The following is a 17,155-nucleotide window of genomic DNA, read 5'->3' as shown; positions in this document are numbered from 1 at the left end:
ATAAGTTACTACATGAAAGTACAAAAGCAAAGTCGTATAATATATCAAACGAATTAAAATCAGGTTTATATGTGAAGCTCCAACAGATAATAAAAGCACTTACTATATCACTTCCTCGAGTTCTTTCTAAAATAACCCAACAAAGATGGTACGTGCTCCTCCTAAGTAATATGTCTGCTGAGCATGTTCAGGCTGGTCACCATACACATCCCATTCACCAACATGATCATCACCATACCAAGCGGCAACGGCAACAGGCTCGTCATTTGAATGGACGATAACTCCAATAGCATCAGTAGGACGTTCGTAGTATTCACCACGATCAAGGACATTGTTTACAATAATGTCAGCCGACTCAATTTCCGTTGTTAACAACTTGTCTGCATCCGTGATCCATTGCATCCTTATACCTGTATCCTTTTGACTTTTTGAAATCTTGCTGCTCTGACGAGAGAGCTTGAATGGGAGACTGTAAGGTTTGCCTGTGTTTAAATCTAAAACTGTCATTTTAAGGTCTTTCTTCTTTGCAGTAATCAACACATTTGGAAAAGCGTCATAATGTTATTCTAAGATTAATTTATATGATTACTGTATTCATACTGATAACCACGTTGTGTTGAACGAATACAATGCTTGCTCAAAATTTAGCATCGGTCCGTTCATGTCGCACACCTCTTGGTAAACATTTGCTAACAAAATGTCGCAGATATGTTTCACAAGTCGTGTTTGTGTTACATGCTATATTAAGCCGATTTAAAAACATATAGATTGCGCTATCGGCTAATTTCAAAAACTTTCAGAAAATAGGCACAAAAGTGAACTACTATTTCTCAAATTCGCAAGTTGGAAAGAGGATTTTTGGCATATTTTTTGGTACGGCACGAGGTTTAAATATTTTGTTTCAAAACTATACAAAATTGTAGGAACACTGCCCAATACCAATTATGAAAAGCACTTTTTGACTCGTTACATCTTGGTTGAACGTTGATGTCCAAGAGTTATCTTTCAATTGAACTTTTTCCTCTGTACATTTCTTACACGTCAAATAAAATTTGCACATTTCGCAACCACGCAATATCCTGAAGAGGTATCAAAATTTACATTTTACATTTTCAAATCTGAAATGAAAATCTGTCTAATTTAAATACAAAAAACTTTAAATTTAAATAATTATATACTCACAACGCATCCTCAGCTAAGCAGTTTTCTTGCTATTGTGCTTGTAAACCAATTCCTTGTAGTTAGGGAAGTGAGTGATGTACCAATAGTTGATTTGACTGAATGGATAGGTAATAAAGTTAGACTTATCTTGTCTGTACCATGAAGCACATCCACCAAATGCTGTACCAAACACACTCTTGGCCAATTTGTCTTGAATCAATTTGAACCAATTGTCATAAGCTTCTGGGGTACATTCAACGGACTTTTCTTTACCTTCAATAACGGGCTTGGCAACCTTCAAATAGTAGTCAATACCGTGTTCAGCTGCCATAACAACGGAGGCGTGACCAGTGGCAGTATTCGGACCACCGATCAAGAAGAAGTTTGGAAGGTATTTAACCATGATGGTACGGTAAGCACCAACTCCTTCAGTGTTCCAAATCTTTTGTAATGAAGCACCCTTGTTAGTTTTGATTGGTTGATCAAAAGTCTTTCTAGTATTGTAACCGGTACAAGCAATGATAATATCAGCCTTGACGAATCTTCCGTCTTTCAAATAAAGACCATTTTCAACAACTCTGTCAACACGTTCATTAGTAAGTTCAATTCTTGGATCATTCAAAGCTTGAATGTAACCGTAATCGAAAATCAATCTCTTACATCCGACTTTGTAGTCTGGAATAAGGATATCCCAGTATTTCTTTGGAGCATGCTTCATGTGACTAACAGCCATGTTTTTATTAACCCGACGTATAAGCTTAGCAATTGGACCCTCTCCCTTAAACAAAGGAAATCTTGACTCAGCAATGATAACAACAATCCAACGAACCAACAGCAAACCAATAAAATTGAAACTAAGCAAACGGTAAAGGAAAAGAAGAATTTTTGGAACTGGTGGCATAACGTAATGTTTGGATCTAACAATTTGAGTGATTGAAGCTGGATTATACTTTGGATCGTTCAACAACGCTGGAACAACTTGATTTGCAGAACAACCGTTACCGAAAACAACAACATTCTTTCCTTTGAAATCAACTGAGTGGTCCCAAAGTGCTGAATGCATGTACTTTCCTTTAAAGTTTTCCAAACCTGGTTCTTTCAAGTGAATTGGGTAAACCAAGTGACCTCTGCATGACAAAAGAATGTTTGCAGTGTGTTCAATCTTTTGACCCGTCTTGACATCATGAGAGTACAAAGTCCACAAACCAGTCTCTTCGTTATAAATACAGTCATCAACAAAAGTGTTGAATCTAGTTTTTTCCTTCAATTTGTATTGTTCAGCAACTCTCAAAATATACTCTTCCATTTCGTATTGTGGAGGCTGCACTCTACTCCAGTTTGAGGTTAAAGCGAATGAAAATGAGTACCAAACAGCTGGGATATCAGAAGCACAACCTGGGTAAGTGTTGGCGTACCAGACACCACCAAAGTTGTCACGCATTTCAAGAATGGCAACATCTTGTTCTTTGAGACTTTTCATTGTCTTGATGGCAGTACCCAAACCAGAGAAACCTGCACCAATAATTGCAACCTTTGAGTGAGTGTGAATTGTTGGCAATTTGTCGCTGGAGTTGACATCAACTTCGCCGCTCAACTGAGCAGTGCTGTCTTTCAAGTTGATTCTGAATTTAGAAGGATTCTTGTGAGATTCCTTTGTTAGAGTGATGGCTGACATTGTAACTGTTTATTTCAAGTAAGAAGTAAAGTTGTAATGACTGGATGATTGATGATCGAAAAACTTTAAAAACATTTTGGAAATATAGCTGGGTTTATATAATGTGTGCTTGAAGCAATATCGCGTTTAATAACATACCTACATTTGTGTATAAGTGAAGTCTTTCATTTTCCGCATTCTTTTCGTTAATGTACAATATTTTTGACCATGGGACCCACTACTAATTTAGGCTTTTGTCTCACATATATCTTTTCTTTTTCTCTGTATAACTTTACCTCGGAGAAATATTTCTCTTTTTGCGGAGAGCGGGTAGAAAAGATTGAAAAGAAAAATAATTGCCAATTTACCAAAGCTTTTATAACGTGGGGCAAGAAGGAACTCAATGACATAGGTTGGCATTAAATGACCAACGTCTCGCGAGCTCCAATGAAACTGAAAAGGAGAATCATGGAAGGTTTGTTTGCAGTTAACGAAGCCACCAATAGTATTGGAATTTGCAGTGCAATGAAGGAACACCTCCCATACATCGCATCATTCTAGTGATGTTTGCAACCTTTTTCCAGCTACTGGCTGCTAGTTGCCTATTTGCAGTCTTCGGGTTCTGCTTTCTCTCTGTCAAGTAGGACAATTATCTTATTCTATTTTATTACACAAATTTCCAAATCATTATAAAGCTTGTTTTTCCGTCAAATTATTTTCCTTTTTCGGGCACGGTTAAAGAATAGATTTCCCGATCAAGACTTCAAAGAAACGTCCAAGGTACATAATGGCATTAAAATTTGAATTACGGGTCTACGCACAAATTGGTCCTAGATGAAATCACGGCCCGGGAACATAGTGTTCTTTTTATGTTACAGGAAAAACTTTCGCGAATAAGTGAACAGTGGAATAATTTCCAACGACGTGGGGTAATTGGTTGCAAAATAAATCTTTGCCAACGGATGAAAAAAAAAAACATTTCAAGTACGCAAGCAAAGGGCTTTGCTTGCCCGATATGTCAATCTTGGATAATATGTTCTGAGTCAAAGACTAGTATCGTTTAGTCGCTTCGCCATTGATTCGGAATGGCGGCTATGATTGGGTGGGGTGCTGCAAACGTGTGTACATCCATCCACCTCTGAACCAACTGGATAGCAAAAACTACGAAAGCTATTTCCAATAAAGGAGTAGCTAAAATCCGGGGTAACGAAGATGTGAATGCTGTTGCTATAATGGCCTCTGCACTTGATATACGGAAATAAAATGAAACCACAACTTTGTACAACTTTTTCTTAAACGCGTGGCTAGAAAAGCGGAAATACAAACCTGAAAGCACTTGCCTAATTCGGAAGATTATTCAAGTTCACAAGCACTACAAACTATACATTTATCCGTGGCTTATAATTTACTGACTAGTAACTATAATACATATAAGAGCTCAAACGTCTAAAAATTCATTTGAATTAGAGGGGCAATAATCGTTGACTAAGAATAAAAGCTCCCCTGACCGAAATCAGAATAGCGGTTTCGCTTACACATGGAAATGAAGACATAACCACGGTTTCAGCACTTCCAGCGAGTGCATGAACGTTTCGTAGTTCTACATTTATACAACCCGCGCCTACCAAAAGACTCACTGTCAGCCTCCATTCCCATAACTTAAGATCACGGATTCAAAGTTTTAACTTTTGTAGCGACCTTTTTATTTTTGGATTACGAAGATAACGATCATCTATTGTGTTTCTACTTAGTGCGGACTTAAGACGCAAACAGGTAGCGCACGCGTCCACAACTTCCATGCTTGTGATAATTTCAGAAATGCAGAACAATAAAAACCAGTACTACAGCCCCACAATGAACAATATTTTATAAGCATGTGGCAAGTCATTACTTTGCTTATAAAAGAACACGTCGAACACCTTATTTCATCTAATAGTTAGCATCATCATTAATCCCAAGATGTCTTCAATCACATTAACTAAGGAATCACACAAGAACCCATCCAAGTTCAGAATCAAGTACCAGGATTGTAATGCGGTGTTGGGACCTGAACATACTGCACAAAAAAATATTAGTGAAAAATTACCAACAATTCACACTTCTTCCAATGTTGCTATAATTGGTGCTGGATTTGGTGGTATTGGAGCTGCTATCAAGACTATTGAAAAGTTGAAGGAGTCAGATGTGCAAATCTTTGAGAGACATGACAATTTTGGCGGGACATGGTATGCAAACACATATCCGGGTTGCGCCTCTGATATTCCAGCTATATGGTATTCATTTTCGTTTGCGTTAACCTCCAACTGGAGTAGAGTGCAACCACCTCAATACGAAATGGAAGAGTATATGCTAAGAGTAGCCGAACAATACAAGTTAAGAGACAAGACTCGTTTTCAAACATCTATCGACAAATGTGTTTACAATGATGACACTGCAATTTGGACGTTATATGCTCACGACGTCAAAACGGGTCAGAAGATTGAACATACAACTCGTGTCCTTTTGTCTTGTTCAGGTGGATTAGTGCACCCAAACCAATTGAATGCACCCGGCCTTGAAAACTTTAAAGGAAACTATATGCACTCAGCAGTATGGGATCATTCAGTCGATTTCAAAGGCAAAAACGTTGTTGTAGTTGGAAATGGGTGTTCCGCAAATCAAATTGTTCCAGCTTTGCTCAATGATCCACAATACAGTGTCAAGTCACTCACCCAAATTGCCAGGTCAAAGCACTACATCATGCCACCTGTTCCCAAAGCTTTGATGTATCTTTATCGCTTGCTTAGTTTCAACTTCTATGGATTGGTCCTTGTTAGATGGCTTGTGGTTCTTATTGCGGAATTAAGATTCCCATTGTACAAGGGCAATGGAATCATATCAAGGGCAATCCGTTGGGTTAATACTGCAGTCTCTGTTAGATACATGAAGAAATATGCTCCTAAAAAGTATTGGAACTTAGTAATCCCTGACTACAAAATTGGATGTAAACGTTTGATTTTTGATTACCAGTACGTTCCTACGTTAAACGATCCAAGGATCACCCTCACAAATGTTGGTATTAAGAGAGTGGTTGAAGATGGAATTATATTAGACAATGATGAGTTTGTCAAGGCAGATATAATTGTTGCTTGTACCGGTTACGATGTTAAGCAATCGATGAAACTTCCATTATTAACTACTAAAGGATACAACGGTCAGGAAATTTGGACAAAGGAGGGTATTAGTGCATATCGTACCACCTTGATGAAGCACATGCCAAATTTATTTGTTATTGGTGGTCCAAATTCAGCAACTGGCCATGCATCAGTTGTTATGGCTCTCGAAAACGGTATCGATTACTATGTCAAAGTGGCTAAACCCATTCTTGAAGGAAAGGAGAGGTCTGTTGTGGTGAAACCAGAAGCATATGACAAATGGCATAAAGATATTCAAGAAGAGTTGAGTAAGAGTGTTTTTGGCACAAAATTCGGAGGTTGTGTGTCATGGTACAGCGATGAGAAAGAAAATGCAACTGCATTTGCTTGGTCACAATTGTACTACTGGTATATTACTCATTTCCCAGACTACAATGATGTTGTTTACGAACATTTTAATAAGAAAAGAGCCTAAGCTCTTGCTAGCTGTCGTGTATATATTACGAGGATGAGCGGAACTGGATGATATATTTATAGAGAATCTATCTATTTGTGCATTGTTTCTAATTTGATATTGAGTGATAGAGCTCGATTAAACCTTCTAAGTGTGGTGTAAAAGATATAAATCAGCAAAAGCTTTTTGTTTTTTATGGCAATTTTTCATTAAAAGTAACTGGGATAGTAATATAACTTAAATAACACAAAGGCACAGATACACTACGAGAGTATACTTTCAAATGAGCTTATAAACCTGTCCTCATGAATGAACCCGATCAAATTCCATCAAAATTTCCCGCCAAAACAGTGTTTGTGCCAATGAGAGCATTAGACTTGACATATAGTTACACCTTCTCCTCCTCCTTGATCAAGTAAGAGTTTGAATTCTGCATTTCTTAAAAAAATAGGGGTTGAAGGGATTCCTTTGATAAATTCTATTTAGAGCGCATCTGAAATGGATCTGCATAATTAGAATTCCCCACATATCACATGTCAGGTTTTGACATACTCGTTCTCTCCACAAATGATCACCAATTTAATGCCAAGTGAAAACCATATAAATTAACTATGAAACCCAATGCCATAATCAACCAACTTTGATGCCTCATAGTTATATAAGCTTAAAATGTCATCCATCACTTTGACAAAAGAGTCACATAAGAATCCATCCAAGTTTAGAATCAAGTATTCAGATGGTCTTGCAGTCTTGGGTCCCGAACACACTGCACAAAAGAATATCAAGGATGATTTACCTACGATTCATACATCTTCCAAAGTTGCCATCATTGGTGCCGGGTTTGGCGGTATTGGAGCAGCCATCAAGACGATGGAGGACTTGAAAGTACAAGACGTGACTATCTTTGAAAGACATGACAATTTTGGGGGAACCTGGTATGCCAACACTTATCCAGGTTGTGCTTCTGATATCCCGGCACTTTGGTACTCCTTCTCATTTATGTTAAATACCAATTGGAGCAGAGCTCAACCGCCACAATACGAAATGGAAGAGTATATATTGCGTACCACTGATCACTATAAATTGAAAGAGAAAGCTCGTTTCCAAACTTCAGTTGATAAGTGTGTATATGATGAAAACACTGCTACATGGACCTTGTTTGGACATGATGTCAAGACGGGTCAGAAGATTGAACACACTGCTAATATTGTCTTGTCATGCGGTGGTATTTTAGTGAATCCGCATCAATTGAATTCACCCGGTCTTGAAAATTTTAAAGGTAAGTACATACACTCAGCCGTTTGGGACCATTCAATTGATTTCAAAGGCAAAAATGTGTTGGTGGTGGGTAATGGATGTTCGGCAAATCAAGTCGTTCCAGCTTTATTAAACGACCCACAATACAGTGTCAAGTCACTCACCCAAATTGCCAGATCAAAGCACTACATTATGCCTCCGGTTCCAAAGATTTTGATGATCATCAATCGTTTACTTAGTTTTACGTTTTACGGATTGATGTTTGTTCGTTTGTTTGCCGTGTTATTCCAAGAACTAAGGTTTCCATTATTCAAGAGAGACGGATTCATATCGGAGGGCATGCGTTCCGTCAATCGAAAAATATCAGTGAACTATATTAAAAGGAATGCCCCTGAAAAGTATTGGGATTTGTTGATTCCTGATTATAAGATTGGATGCAAGCGTATGATTATCGATTATCAGTACGTCCCGGCTTTGAATGATCCAAGAATGTCCCTTACAAGTAGTGGTATTCAAAAAATTGTAGATGATGGGGTAATCTTGGAGAATGGTGAACATGTCAAGGCTGATATCATTGTTGCTTGTACTGGCTATGACGTATTACAGGCTTTGAAACTTCCATTTGCCACCACCAGGGGTTACAGTAATCAAGAAATTTGGGAGAAAGAGGGTATAAGTACCTATCGTACAATATTGATGAAGCATATGCCTAACTTGTTCTTCATTGCGGGCCCCAATTCCATAACTGGTCATTCTTCTGTTGTTATGGCTATTGAAAATGCAGTTGATTATTACGTCAAGCTTGCTAAACCAGTAGTCCAAGGTAAAACAAAGGCTGTTGTGGTGAAACCAGAAGCCTACGACAAATGGCATAGAGACATTCAAGAAGAACTGGGTAAAAGTGTTTTCGGAACCAAGTTCGGTGGGTGTGTGTCATGGTATAGTGATGCAAAGGAAAATGCTATTACATTTGCATGGTCTCAAGTTTATTACTGGTATATTACCCATTTTCCAAACTACCATGACATTGTATATGAGCATTTTGATAAAAAGAGGGTCTAAAAAACTCTTTGGAGTGATTTGGGCCATGAACAGTGTTGGTAAATAGTACTTATTGAACTATACGTGATTGATTTGTTTAGCTTGATATTACTGTTCTTTGCTCTATACTTATTCCAAGCTCTGTCCACAACTCTATTCACGGATGGCTCTGGTGGTAGCGCATATTATTTTGGAAGAATCCGGGGTAAATTATTTTCACATTGACAAGAGTCAAAAAACTCAATTTCCCGAATTATCGCGTCCTCGGTCTGAAAGCAAAAAAAATTATCTTATGCAAGCTGATCGGAGGAGTCAAAATAATTTTGGAGAATTGGTCCCACTAACACAAATGAGTCGGAATTGTATGGCCATTTCAGTATTAGCTGAACCATTGGCGTGAGTGTGTTTTTGTTCTTGAGCTAGTCTTTTGGTGATGTTTCAAGCCTCAAGGAAAAGTATACACAGGTGAGATTATATGGAAACAAGCTACAACTATCCATTGAGGGGGGAAATATTGGCAATGGCTACTTCTACTACATATACATCAGCATGGTTGACATTCTACTTAGCGGCTTCTACTTCATAGCCCCTCTTATGTCTTATACTCGTAAACGAGATCTACATTGTTTACAGACTGGATTAAGCTTTGACTCTGATAAAGAATAGTTGACTCCTTTGGCCTTGTATTTTAGTTTTGTGTAAATACGTCTTGTAATTTATCGGGTTTTCTTTTGTTTCTTTTTCATTTATTTATTTATCTTGAGTCAAGCGCCTTGCAACATTCTAGTGTAAGGGTAGCCTATAAACTATAGATTGCATCTCTCTATTTTGAAATTTTGAAAACATTTTGAAAACATTTTGAAATCATATGATTACTTTTCTGATTACTCTTCTTTCCTTAATCACCATTGCTTCATTTGAAATCAAACCAAAGATGTTCAGGACTACAAGATCTTTACTTCGATCTTCTACTTATAGACTTTCCACTAGGCCGACAGTATCCTCGATAACTCGCATCACACCAACATTCACTAGACATTTGGCTACTGCAAACACATCGTCGGAAAACTATGCCAAAGTATACAACCCAAATGCTGAAAAGGTGTCATTAGCTAATTTAGACACATTTGCTAGAAGACACATTGGTCCTACACCCAAGAACGTTGACAAAATGTTGAAAACCTTGGGCTATTCCAATTTGGACGAGTTTTTATCCAGTGCTGTACCAGAACATGTGTTGATCAAACGTAAATTGCAAATTCAACCAAGTCAAGGCTTCACTGAGCAAGAAATGTTGAGACATCTTCATGAAATTGCTGGCAAAAACAAGATTTACAAATCATTTATCGGAAAAGGTTATGCTGGTACTATCTTGCCACCAGTAATCCAAAGAAACTTGTTGGAGCTGCCAGAGTGGTACACTTCATACACACCATACCAACCGGAAATTTCTCAAGGTAGGTTACAAAGTTTGTTAAATTATCAAACCATGATTACTTCATTGACTGGTTTGGACATGGCAAATGCCTCTTTATTGGACGAAGGTACTGCTGCTGGTGAAGCAATGAGTTTATCTTTCCACCACTCAAAGAACAAGAAGAAGGTTTATGTTGTTGATTCGGAATTGCACCCACAAACTATCGAAGTCATCAAGTCAAGAGCTGATAATATCAACGTCGAGATAAAGGAGTTGAACTTGGCTACCGAAGAAGGCTTTCAAGAGTTGAACAGGATAATTAAAGATGTTTGTGGTGCTCTTGTCCAATATCCAACTACAAATGGTTCCATTCACAACTATTCTCAAATTGGTGAACTTTTGCATCAAAATAAAGCCATTTTCGCCGTGGCTACCGACTTGCTTGCATTAACTTTGCTCAAACCACCAAGTGAATTTGGAGCTGATATTGCATTGGGTACTTCACAAAGATTCGGTGTACCTTTTGGATACGGTGGTCCTCACGCTGCCTTCTTTTCTACCTCACAAAAGTATGCTAGAAAAATCCCTGGAAGAATTGTCGGAGTCTCAAAGGATAGATTAGGCAAACCGGCTTTGAGATTAGCCTTGCAAACTAGAGAACAGCATATCAAGAGAGAGAAAGCCACTTCAAATATATGTACAGCTCAAGCATTGTTGGCCAACATTTCCGCAAACTATGCTGTTTACCATGGACCTGAAGGATTGAAAAATATTGCTAAACGAGTATATGGATTTACTACCTTGCTTGCAAATGAAATCAAAAAGAAACACGAAATCGTCAATGACAAATGGTTTGATACTTTGACTATTAAGTTGAGTGGTGTCTCAGCTGATGAGATTTTGAAAAATGCGTTAGAGAAATATGGAATCAATTTGTTCAAAGTTGATGGTTCAACAGTGTCTTTGCAATTGGACGAAACAGTAGAGAAACAAGATTTAATCAGCTTGATTGAGTTATTCACAGGCGAAGTGATTGAACCTTCAAATGAGTTACCTTCAATCTCGAAAGAGTTGTTGAGAACAGATGACATTTTACCACACGAAGTGTTCAACACTCATCACTCCGAAACCTCAATGTTGAGATATTTGCATCACTTGCAATCAAAAGATTTATCATTAGCCAACTCAATGATTCCGTTAGGGTCATGTACCATGAAGTTGAATGCAACGGTTGAAATGCAATCGTTGTCCATCCCAGGATTCAACTCCATCCACCCATTTGTTCCAATTGATCAAGCACAAGGTTACAAACAATTAATCGATGAATTTGAAAAAGATCTTAATGATATCACCGGTTTTGATGCTACTACCTCCATGCCAAACTCTGGTGCTCAAGGTGAATATACTGGATTGTCATTGATTAGACAATATCACAAATCAAGAGGTGAATACGAACAAAGAAACATTTGCCTTATTCCTGTTTCTGCTCATGGTACTAATCCTGCCTCAGCAGCAATGTGTGGATTGAAAGTTGTTCCAGTCAAATGTTTAGACAATGGTTCCATTGACTTGAATGATTTGAAAGCAAAAGCAGAAAAACATTCCGCCAATTTGTGTTCCATCATGATCACTTATCCTTCAACTTATGGATTGTTTGAACCAGGTGTCAAAGAAGCTATTGATATTGTTCATCAAAACGGCGGGTTGGTATACTTGGATGGTGCTAATATGAATGCACAAGTTGGTTTAACATCTCCTGGTGATTTGGGTGCTGATGTATGTCATTTGAATATTCACAAAACATTTGCATTGAGTCATGGTGGTGGTGGACCCGGTCAAGCTCCAGTATGTGTTAAAGAACATTTGAAGCCATTTTTGCCGAAACATCATTTTGCCAATACTCCACATTCAACTAATGAAAGTATAAAAGCCGTAAATTCGGCACCTTACGGAAGCGCTTCTGTCATTCCAGTCAGTTACTCATACATTAAAATGTTGGGCGCTGACGCATTACCATATGCCTCGACTATTGCCATGTTGAATGCTAATTACATCTTATCCAAATTGGAACCACATTACAAGATTCTTTTCATTGATCATCGTGCATCAACGAATGCCGGTTTGAAACATTGTGCTCATGAGTTCATCTTAGACTTGCGTGAATTCCAAAAGAATGGTATTGAAGCTATTGATGTTGCCAAAAGATTACAAGATTATGGGTTCCATGCTCCAACAATGTCTTTCCCGGTTGCTGGTACCTTGATGATTGAGCCTACAGAATCAGAAAACTTGGAAGAATTGGATAGATTCATCGAATCCTTCATTTCTATCCGTCGTGAGATTGACGCTTACATCAAGGGAGACCCATTGGGTAATGTATTGAAGAATGCTCCACACTCGCAACAAGATATTATATCTTCTTCAGATTGGGCTACTAGAGGATACACTAGAGAACAAGCAGCATATCCTTTGGAGTTCTTGAAAGAAAACAAATGCTGGCCTACTGTTTCCAGATTGGATGACACATATGGTGATTTGAATTTGATTTGCACTTGTCCTTCAGTCGAGGAACTTGCTGAGGAATAAATAGTAGATTAGCAATGGGAAGAGGATGTAACTGTTTGATAGAATCATTGCTTTGGTCATTCGATACTTAAATAACACACCTTAAAGAGGTAATTTCATTTCTATATTTATAATTCAATTTCACAATGTACAGAATCCGACGAGAAAATCTAGTTTGGATTGTAGTGATTGCAAAAAATAAGCGACACAGATCTGTGAGATATCAACAATTGATGAACATGTTGACATACAATTACTTCTTTAAAATGTTGCACTTTGAGGACCTTACTAACGAAAGTACGACACAGATCGCATAGTAAAAACTTCATACAAACAAGCAAAGAATGAAACTATGTAACCAAATTGGTTGAAATTGAATATTTACTCCAACAGGAGCTAAGCAAACACAATTGAAATGAATATCAGAGAGTGACACGGAAGTGAACATTAACACAGAACTCATGAAAAATGAAGAATATATAAGATGTACAGAATTTGCTTGCTTTCTAACCAGGTATAGAAAAAGGCTGCGAATAACATAGATAAAACTAGTGCCTACTGGTGAAGCTTAACTTACACTAATTGACTATACTATAAAGATGAATCTTTGCGCATAGAAAACCTTGAGTGAGTTTTTTATTTTACTCCCTTCTATAGGGTAACTTAAAGACGACAATAGAACGAAGCTAGCGTGTAAAGAAATACAAATCAAATCATTATACGATACAAGGTGATGTACTCAGACACTCAGACACTCACACAGTAATATGAGTGTTCAAATTGAACATTATCACTCAAGAAACTAGTTTGTCATCATCCGTCAGTGTTATTGTAGAGTAGTAAAAAGTAATGTGGTTGTATTATCAATCAATTACATATTTCAAAGTTGCAAAAAAATATACCAGGACTACCCAAAAGTATATATGCTTAAGGAGGTATAGAGTCCTAGAGTTACAGTTAGAATATGATGATCTTAAGATTTTGGTATGAATAAAAAGTCAATGCATATCAATTTCACCATTCATACAACAGTTATTCAACAGCGTGTACTCAAGTATAGAAATTGAAATGTGCAATTCCCTCAATATTACTTAGGACGGAACACTAGATTTTGATTATGCAACGACTAACAGCCGAATCATCAGAAGCATAGAACTATCGGTGCTTATATTATTCTTAGTTTTCGTAAGCAACATCACTTTATACCACAATCAAATGCTACTTAATCTCCTAATATACAATAACGAAAGGATATGGCAAAAACACAGTAATTAAAATACCACCTCATTAGAAATTCGAGTCAAACTTCACTGGTTGAATATGAAACGTCAAAGGGGACAAAAATTTGTGAAATTAGAACTGCTTTTGATAGGACACGATGTCTGAGATCGTGGCGGCCCGCACCAGTTTATGTGCTTGCTACATTAAATAGAGCCCCTGAGCATGATAGTTCCGATAACCATAGCCCGTATCAGACAAGCAGTTAATGCTATGGATACGATGAGGAGGGCCTACTCGTGCATATGCAAACTGATGGTAATATGATTGGAGAGTTCCATTTGTTCAGATAATTAAATAACTCTTTTCAAATATGGTCTCGTATGTTTGCTTTCTACCCTTGTAACCTTACTTTTAATCCCTCACCACACCACCGGCCCAAAGCAAATGTCTAGGCATGTATACCTCCATTTCACAACATACTTATAGTAATTCCTACATGCACCACAACGATAGCCATACACTACTCTTAAACTCGCTGATTTTTTTTCAATCTCTGCAATATCAATAAGATAGTACTGCCAGATGAAAATAAAAGAGTCATTAGTGGTAAGGAGCCAGTAATGTAGTAATGTAGTAATGTAGTAATGTAGTAGAGTAGTAGAGTGGTAGAGTAGTAGTAGTGTACAAAGTATCAAAATCAACTAGGATCCTTTCTCTGTCTCCAAAAATATTTTTTGTTCAACATAGAGAGACTAATACAAAGGTACACATTTCTAGCCACAGAATAAAATTGAACAACCTTTAAGCAAATATAACAAGCTTGATATTACATACATCAATAGATACCACAATTGCAAGTGATTTTTTCCTATATTGTCCCAAGAGAAATCAATTGTTTTCACGGCACTATTTTTTTTTTGTATCCTCCTTCAGCCTTACGTTGTATTTGTTTAGATTGCGTTTTGCTGCATGTTGACAATTTTCAAATCAGATGTCGTTGAATATACACTCTAGATAAAGTCAGCATAATATATATATATTTCATACATTGAAAAAAGAACATTATCAGAGAAACTATTAAAAAACACGCTAGCTTAAGAGATATCGGAAGAGACCACTCCAAATAACAAGTTAATGGACAGATCGAACCACAGAAAGAGGGGCTCGATGGGAAACATCAGTGCTACAGATTCAGGTACAGGTGGGGCCGCCAGTAATGGTCGCAATTCACCAGCTATACCACCAACTGCTTCATATCTTCCCAACGCACCTGTTAACAGGCCCTCTGCATCGTCATCATCGCTCAACACCAGTATGTCCAATATGTCATCGTATGCCGCACCACCATCAAATATCCCAATAGCTACAGGTTCATCACGGCTACCTCAACAACAACAACAACAACCACTTCAGAAACTGCCATATTTACAACACCGATCCAACTTTCAGCCATTCGATCCATCTCTTCAATTGACACCAACGGGAAGGAGTCCCATACAAGGATCAATGTCCCCTTCGACCACAGCCATTCCTTTTAACCCTTCTACTGCATTACCAACATCCTTTATTCCGGGAAGTGCTGCTGTGGGCGCACTACCTAATTCGAAGGCATACGTCACAAGAAACATGGCATCGGCCACTCCAGGCGTTGGTGTTTCCCCACTTGAACGCAGTTCCTACCATTTCAGTGAAAACCCCCTTTTTGCATGCGATTGGGCGACAGTAAACAACAATTCTTTGGATTGTATAGCATTGGGGTCATATAAGGAGGGGTTTATTAACAAGTTGGAGATTGTTTATGGTAAAGGGTTTGAGTATGAGTATGCGCCACCCGTAGTTGATGTCTATGGCAACCAATTCCAGGGATATCGCGACGACATTGATGGAAGCGATGATGGCGGGTTTATACTTGAAAAAGTTGCTGACACCAGTTTAAACTACCCCGTTACCCATGTCAAATGGGATCCCACATTGTTGCAAGGTGGTGGTGGCAACATCCATCCTTTTCAACGACTAGCTGCTTCAAGTGATGTGTTGAGATTGTACAAAGTTACCGACTCGGGCGATGCTGGATATAATTTGGTCCAAACTCATGTATTGGCAAATAATGCGACTAGTACTGGTAGTAGTGCAGTAGCTGCCGATGGGAAGGACAAGATCAATACGTCACCGCCTGTTACATCATTTGATTGGAACTCTACTGATACTAATATACTAATCACCTCCAGTGTTGATACAACATGCACAGTATGGGATCTTAATCGATCCCACCCTCATGATGATTTCGCCGAGTCTGCCACTATTAAGACCCAATTGATTGCCCATGATTCAGAAGTATTTGATGTGAAGTTCATCCACAAGTCTACAAATGTATTCGCGTCGGTAGGAAATGATGGATCAATGCGAGTATTTGATCTACGATCTTTGGAACATTCAACCATCATTTACGAACCTCCGCCGTCTCCAACTCCTCCAACAAGGAGACATGCATCATTAGGTTCCGCTTCAGCACCATCTTCAGGACAACTTCCTACTCCTGCGCATTCAGCAAACTACAATGCAAAAGCATTACTTCGTCTTTCTACTTCAAACATTGATCAACATCATCTCGCCACATTTGGAGTTAATTCTAGTCAAATTATAATCATCGATATGCGCATGCCGGGACTCCCCATGGCAACCATTGATGCATCTTCATCATCACCTATTTCCTCATCAGTCAATCTGATTCAGTGGCATCCTACATCCAACTATTTACTCAGTGGTGGTGATGATTGTCAAGCATTGGTGTGGGATTTGAACAATTTAGGGGCAACTGGATCAAACTATAGTTCAAGCACCAGCTTAGCTAATGGGACAGGAGGAGGTGGCACCAATGGGCATACAAATGAATCGGGAAGTTCAGCTGCTAGTGTTAAGAATAGTGGTGGTAATGGAAGTATCATTGATGTGCCTGTTTTGGCCTATGATGAAGATTTGGAAGTGAATAGTGTTTGTTGGAGGCAAAACTCGGGCGATTATATGGGTGTTGTTAGTGGTAAGGGATTCCAAGCAGTACTGATTTAGAAGATTTAGAGGCACATTAATAAGTAGTTACAATTAATCAACAACCTAATACAGCAAGAGCAATAATCTCTACATTTTCTCAATTCTAGTAAAATTTATATATTTATTATTTTACCTTCACAATATATAGACTAAACAAAAGCACATGAAAACAAACGTAATTAAATAAAAAAATCATCACTCCG

At 38.1% G+C, this 17,155-nt stretch overlaps 6 protein-coding genes across 6 annotated transcripts; 4 read left to right on the top strand and 2 right to left on the bottom strand. All coding sequences in view use genetic code 12, as the record gives it.

The window, feature by feature from the left end:
* Nucleotides 1-126: 126 nt before the first annotated feature.
* CORT_0A06470 (hypothetical protein) lies at nucleotides 127-507 on the bottom strand (the record flags this gene model as incomplete). The annotated part of the gene is made up of 1 exon (XM_003866425.1): nucleotides 127-507. The coding sequence occupies one exon, from the start codon at nucleotides 505-507 to the stop codon at nucleotides 127-129; it is 381 nt and encodes a 126-aa protein (XP_003866473.1).
* A 688-nt stretch (nucleotides 508-1,195) lies between these two features.
* Nucleotides 1,196-2,836, bottom strand: CORT_0A06460 (hypothetical protein; the record flags this gene model as incomplete). The annotated part of the gene is made up of 1 exon (XM_003866424.1): nucleotides 1,196-2,836. The coding sequence occupies one exon, from the start codon at nucleotides 2,834-2,836 to the stop codon at nucleotides 1,196-1,198; it is 1,641 nt and encodes a 546-aa protein (XP_003866472.1).
* Nucleotides 2,837-4,774: 1,938 nt separating this feature from the next.
* On the top strand, nucleotides 4,775-6,424 carry CORT_0A06450 (Ifk2 thiol-specific monooxygenase; the record flags this gene model as incomplete). Its single annotated transcript, XM_003866423.1, has 1 exon — nucleotides 4,775-6,424. One exon carries the CDS (start codon nucleotides 4,775-4,777, stop codon nucleotides 6,422-6,424), a length of 1,650 nt encoding a protein of 549 aa, XP_003866471.1.
* Nucleotides 6,425-7,072: 648 nt separating this feature from the next.
* CORT_0A06440 (Fmo2 protein) lies at nucleotides 7,073-8,722 on the top strand (the record flags this gene model as incomplete). The annotated part of the gene is made up of 1 exon (XM_003866422.1): nucleotides 7,073-8,722. One exon carries the CDS (start codon nucleotides 7,073-7,075, stop codon nucleotides 8,720-8,722), a length of 1,650 nt encoding a protein of 549 aa, XP_003866470.1.
* Nucleotides 8,723-9,569: 847 nt separating this feature from the next.
* Nucleotides 9,570-12,704, top strand: CORT_0A06430 (Gcv2 glycine decarboxylase subunit P; the record flags this gene model as incomplete). The annotated part of the gene is made up of 1 exon (XM_003866421.1): nucleotides 9,570-12,704. One exon carries the CDS (start codon nucleotides 9,570-9,572, stop codon nucleotides 12,702-12,704), a length of 3,135 nt encoding a protein of 1,044 aa, XP_003866469.1.
* Nucleotides 12,705-15,038: 2,334 nt separating this feature from the next.
* Nucleotides 15,039-16,970, top strand: CORT_0A06420 (hypothetical protein; the record flags this gene model as incomplete). The annotated part of the gene is made up of 1 exon (XM_003866420.1): nucleotides 15,039-16,970. One exon carries the CDS (start codon nucleotides 15,039-15,041, stop codon nucleotides 16,968-16,970), a length of 1,932 nt encoding a protein of 643 aa, XP_003866468.1.
* Between the last annotated feature and the right edge of the window lie 185 nt (nucleotides 16,971-17,155).

This window comes from Candida orthopsilosis, assembly GCF_000315875.1.
Source record: "Candida orthopsilosis Co 90-125, chromosome 1 draft sequence".
Taxonomy (NCBI): Eukaryota; Fungi; Ascomycota; class Pichiomycetes; order Serinales; family Debaryomycetaceae; genus Lodderomyces; species Lodderomyces orthopsilosis.
The sequence above is the reverse complement of the archived record's forward strand: the minus strand, read 5'-3'. Positions and strand labels throughout refer to the sequence as shown.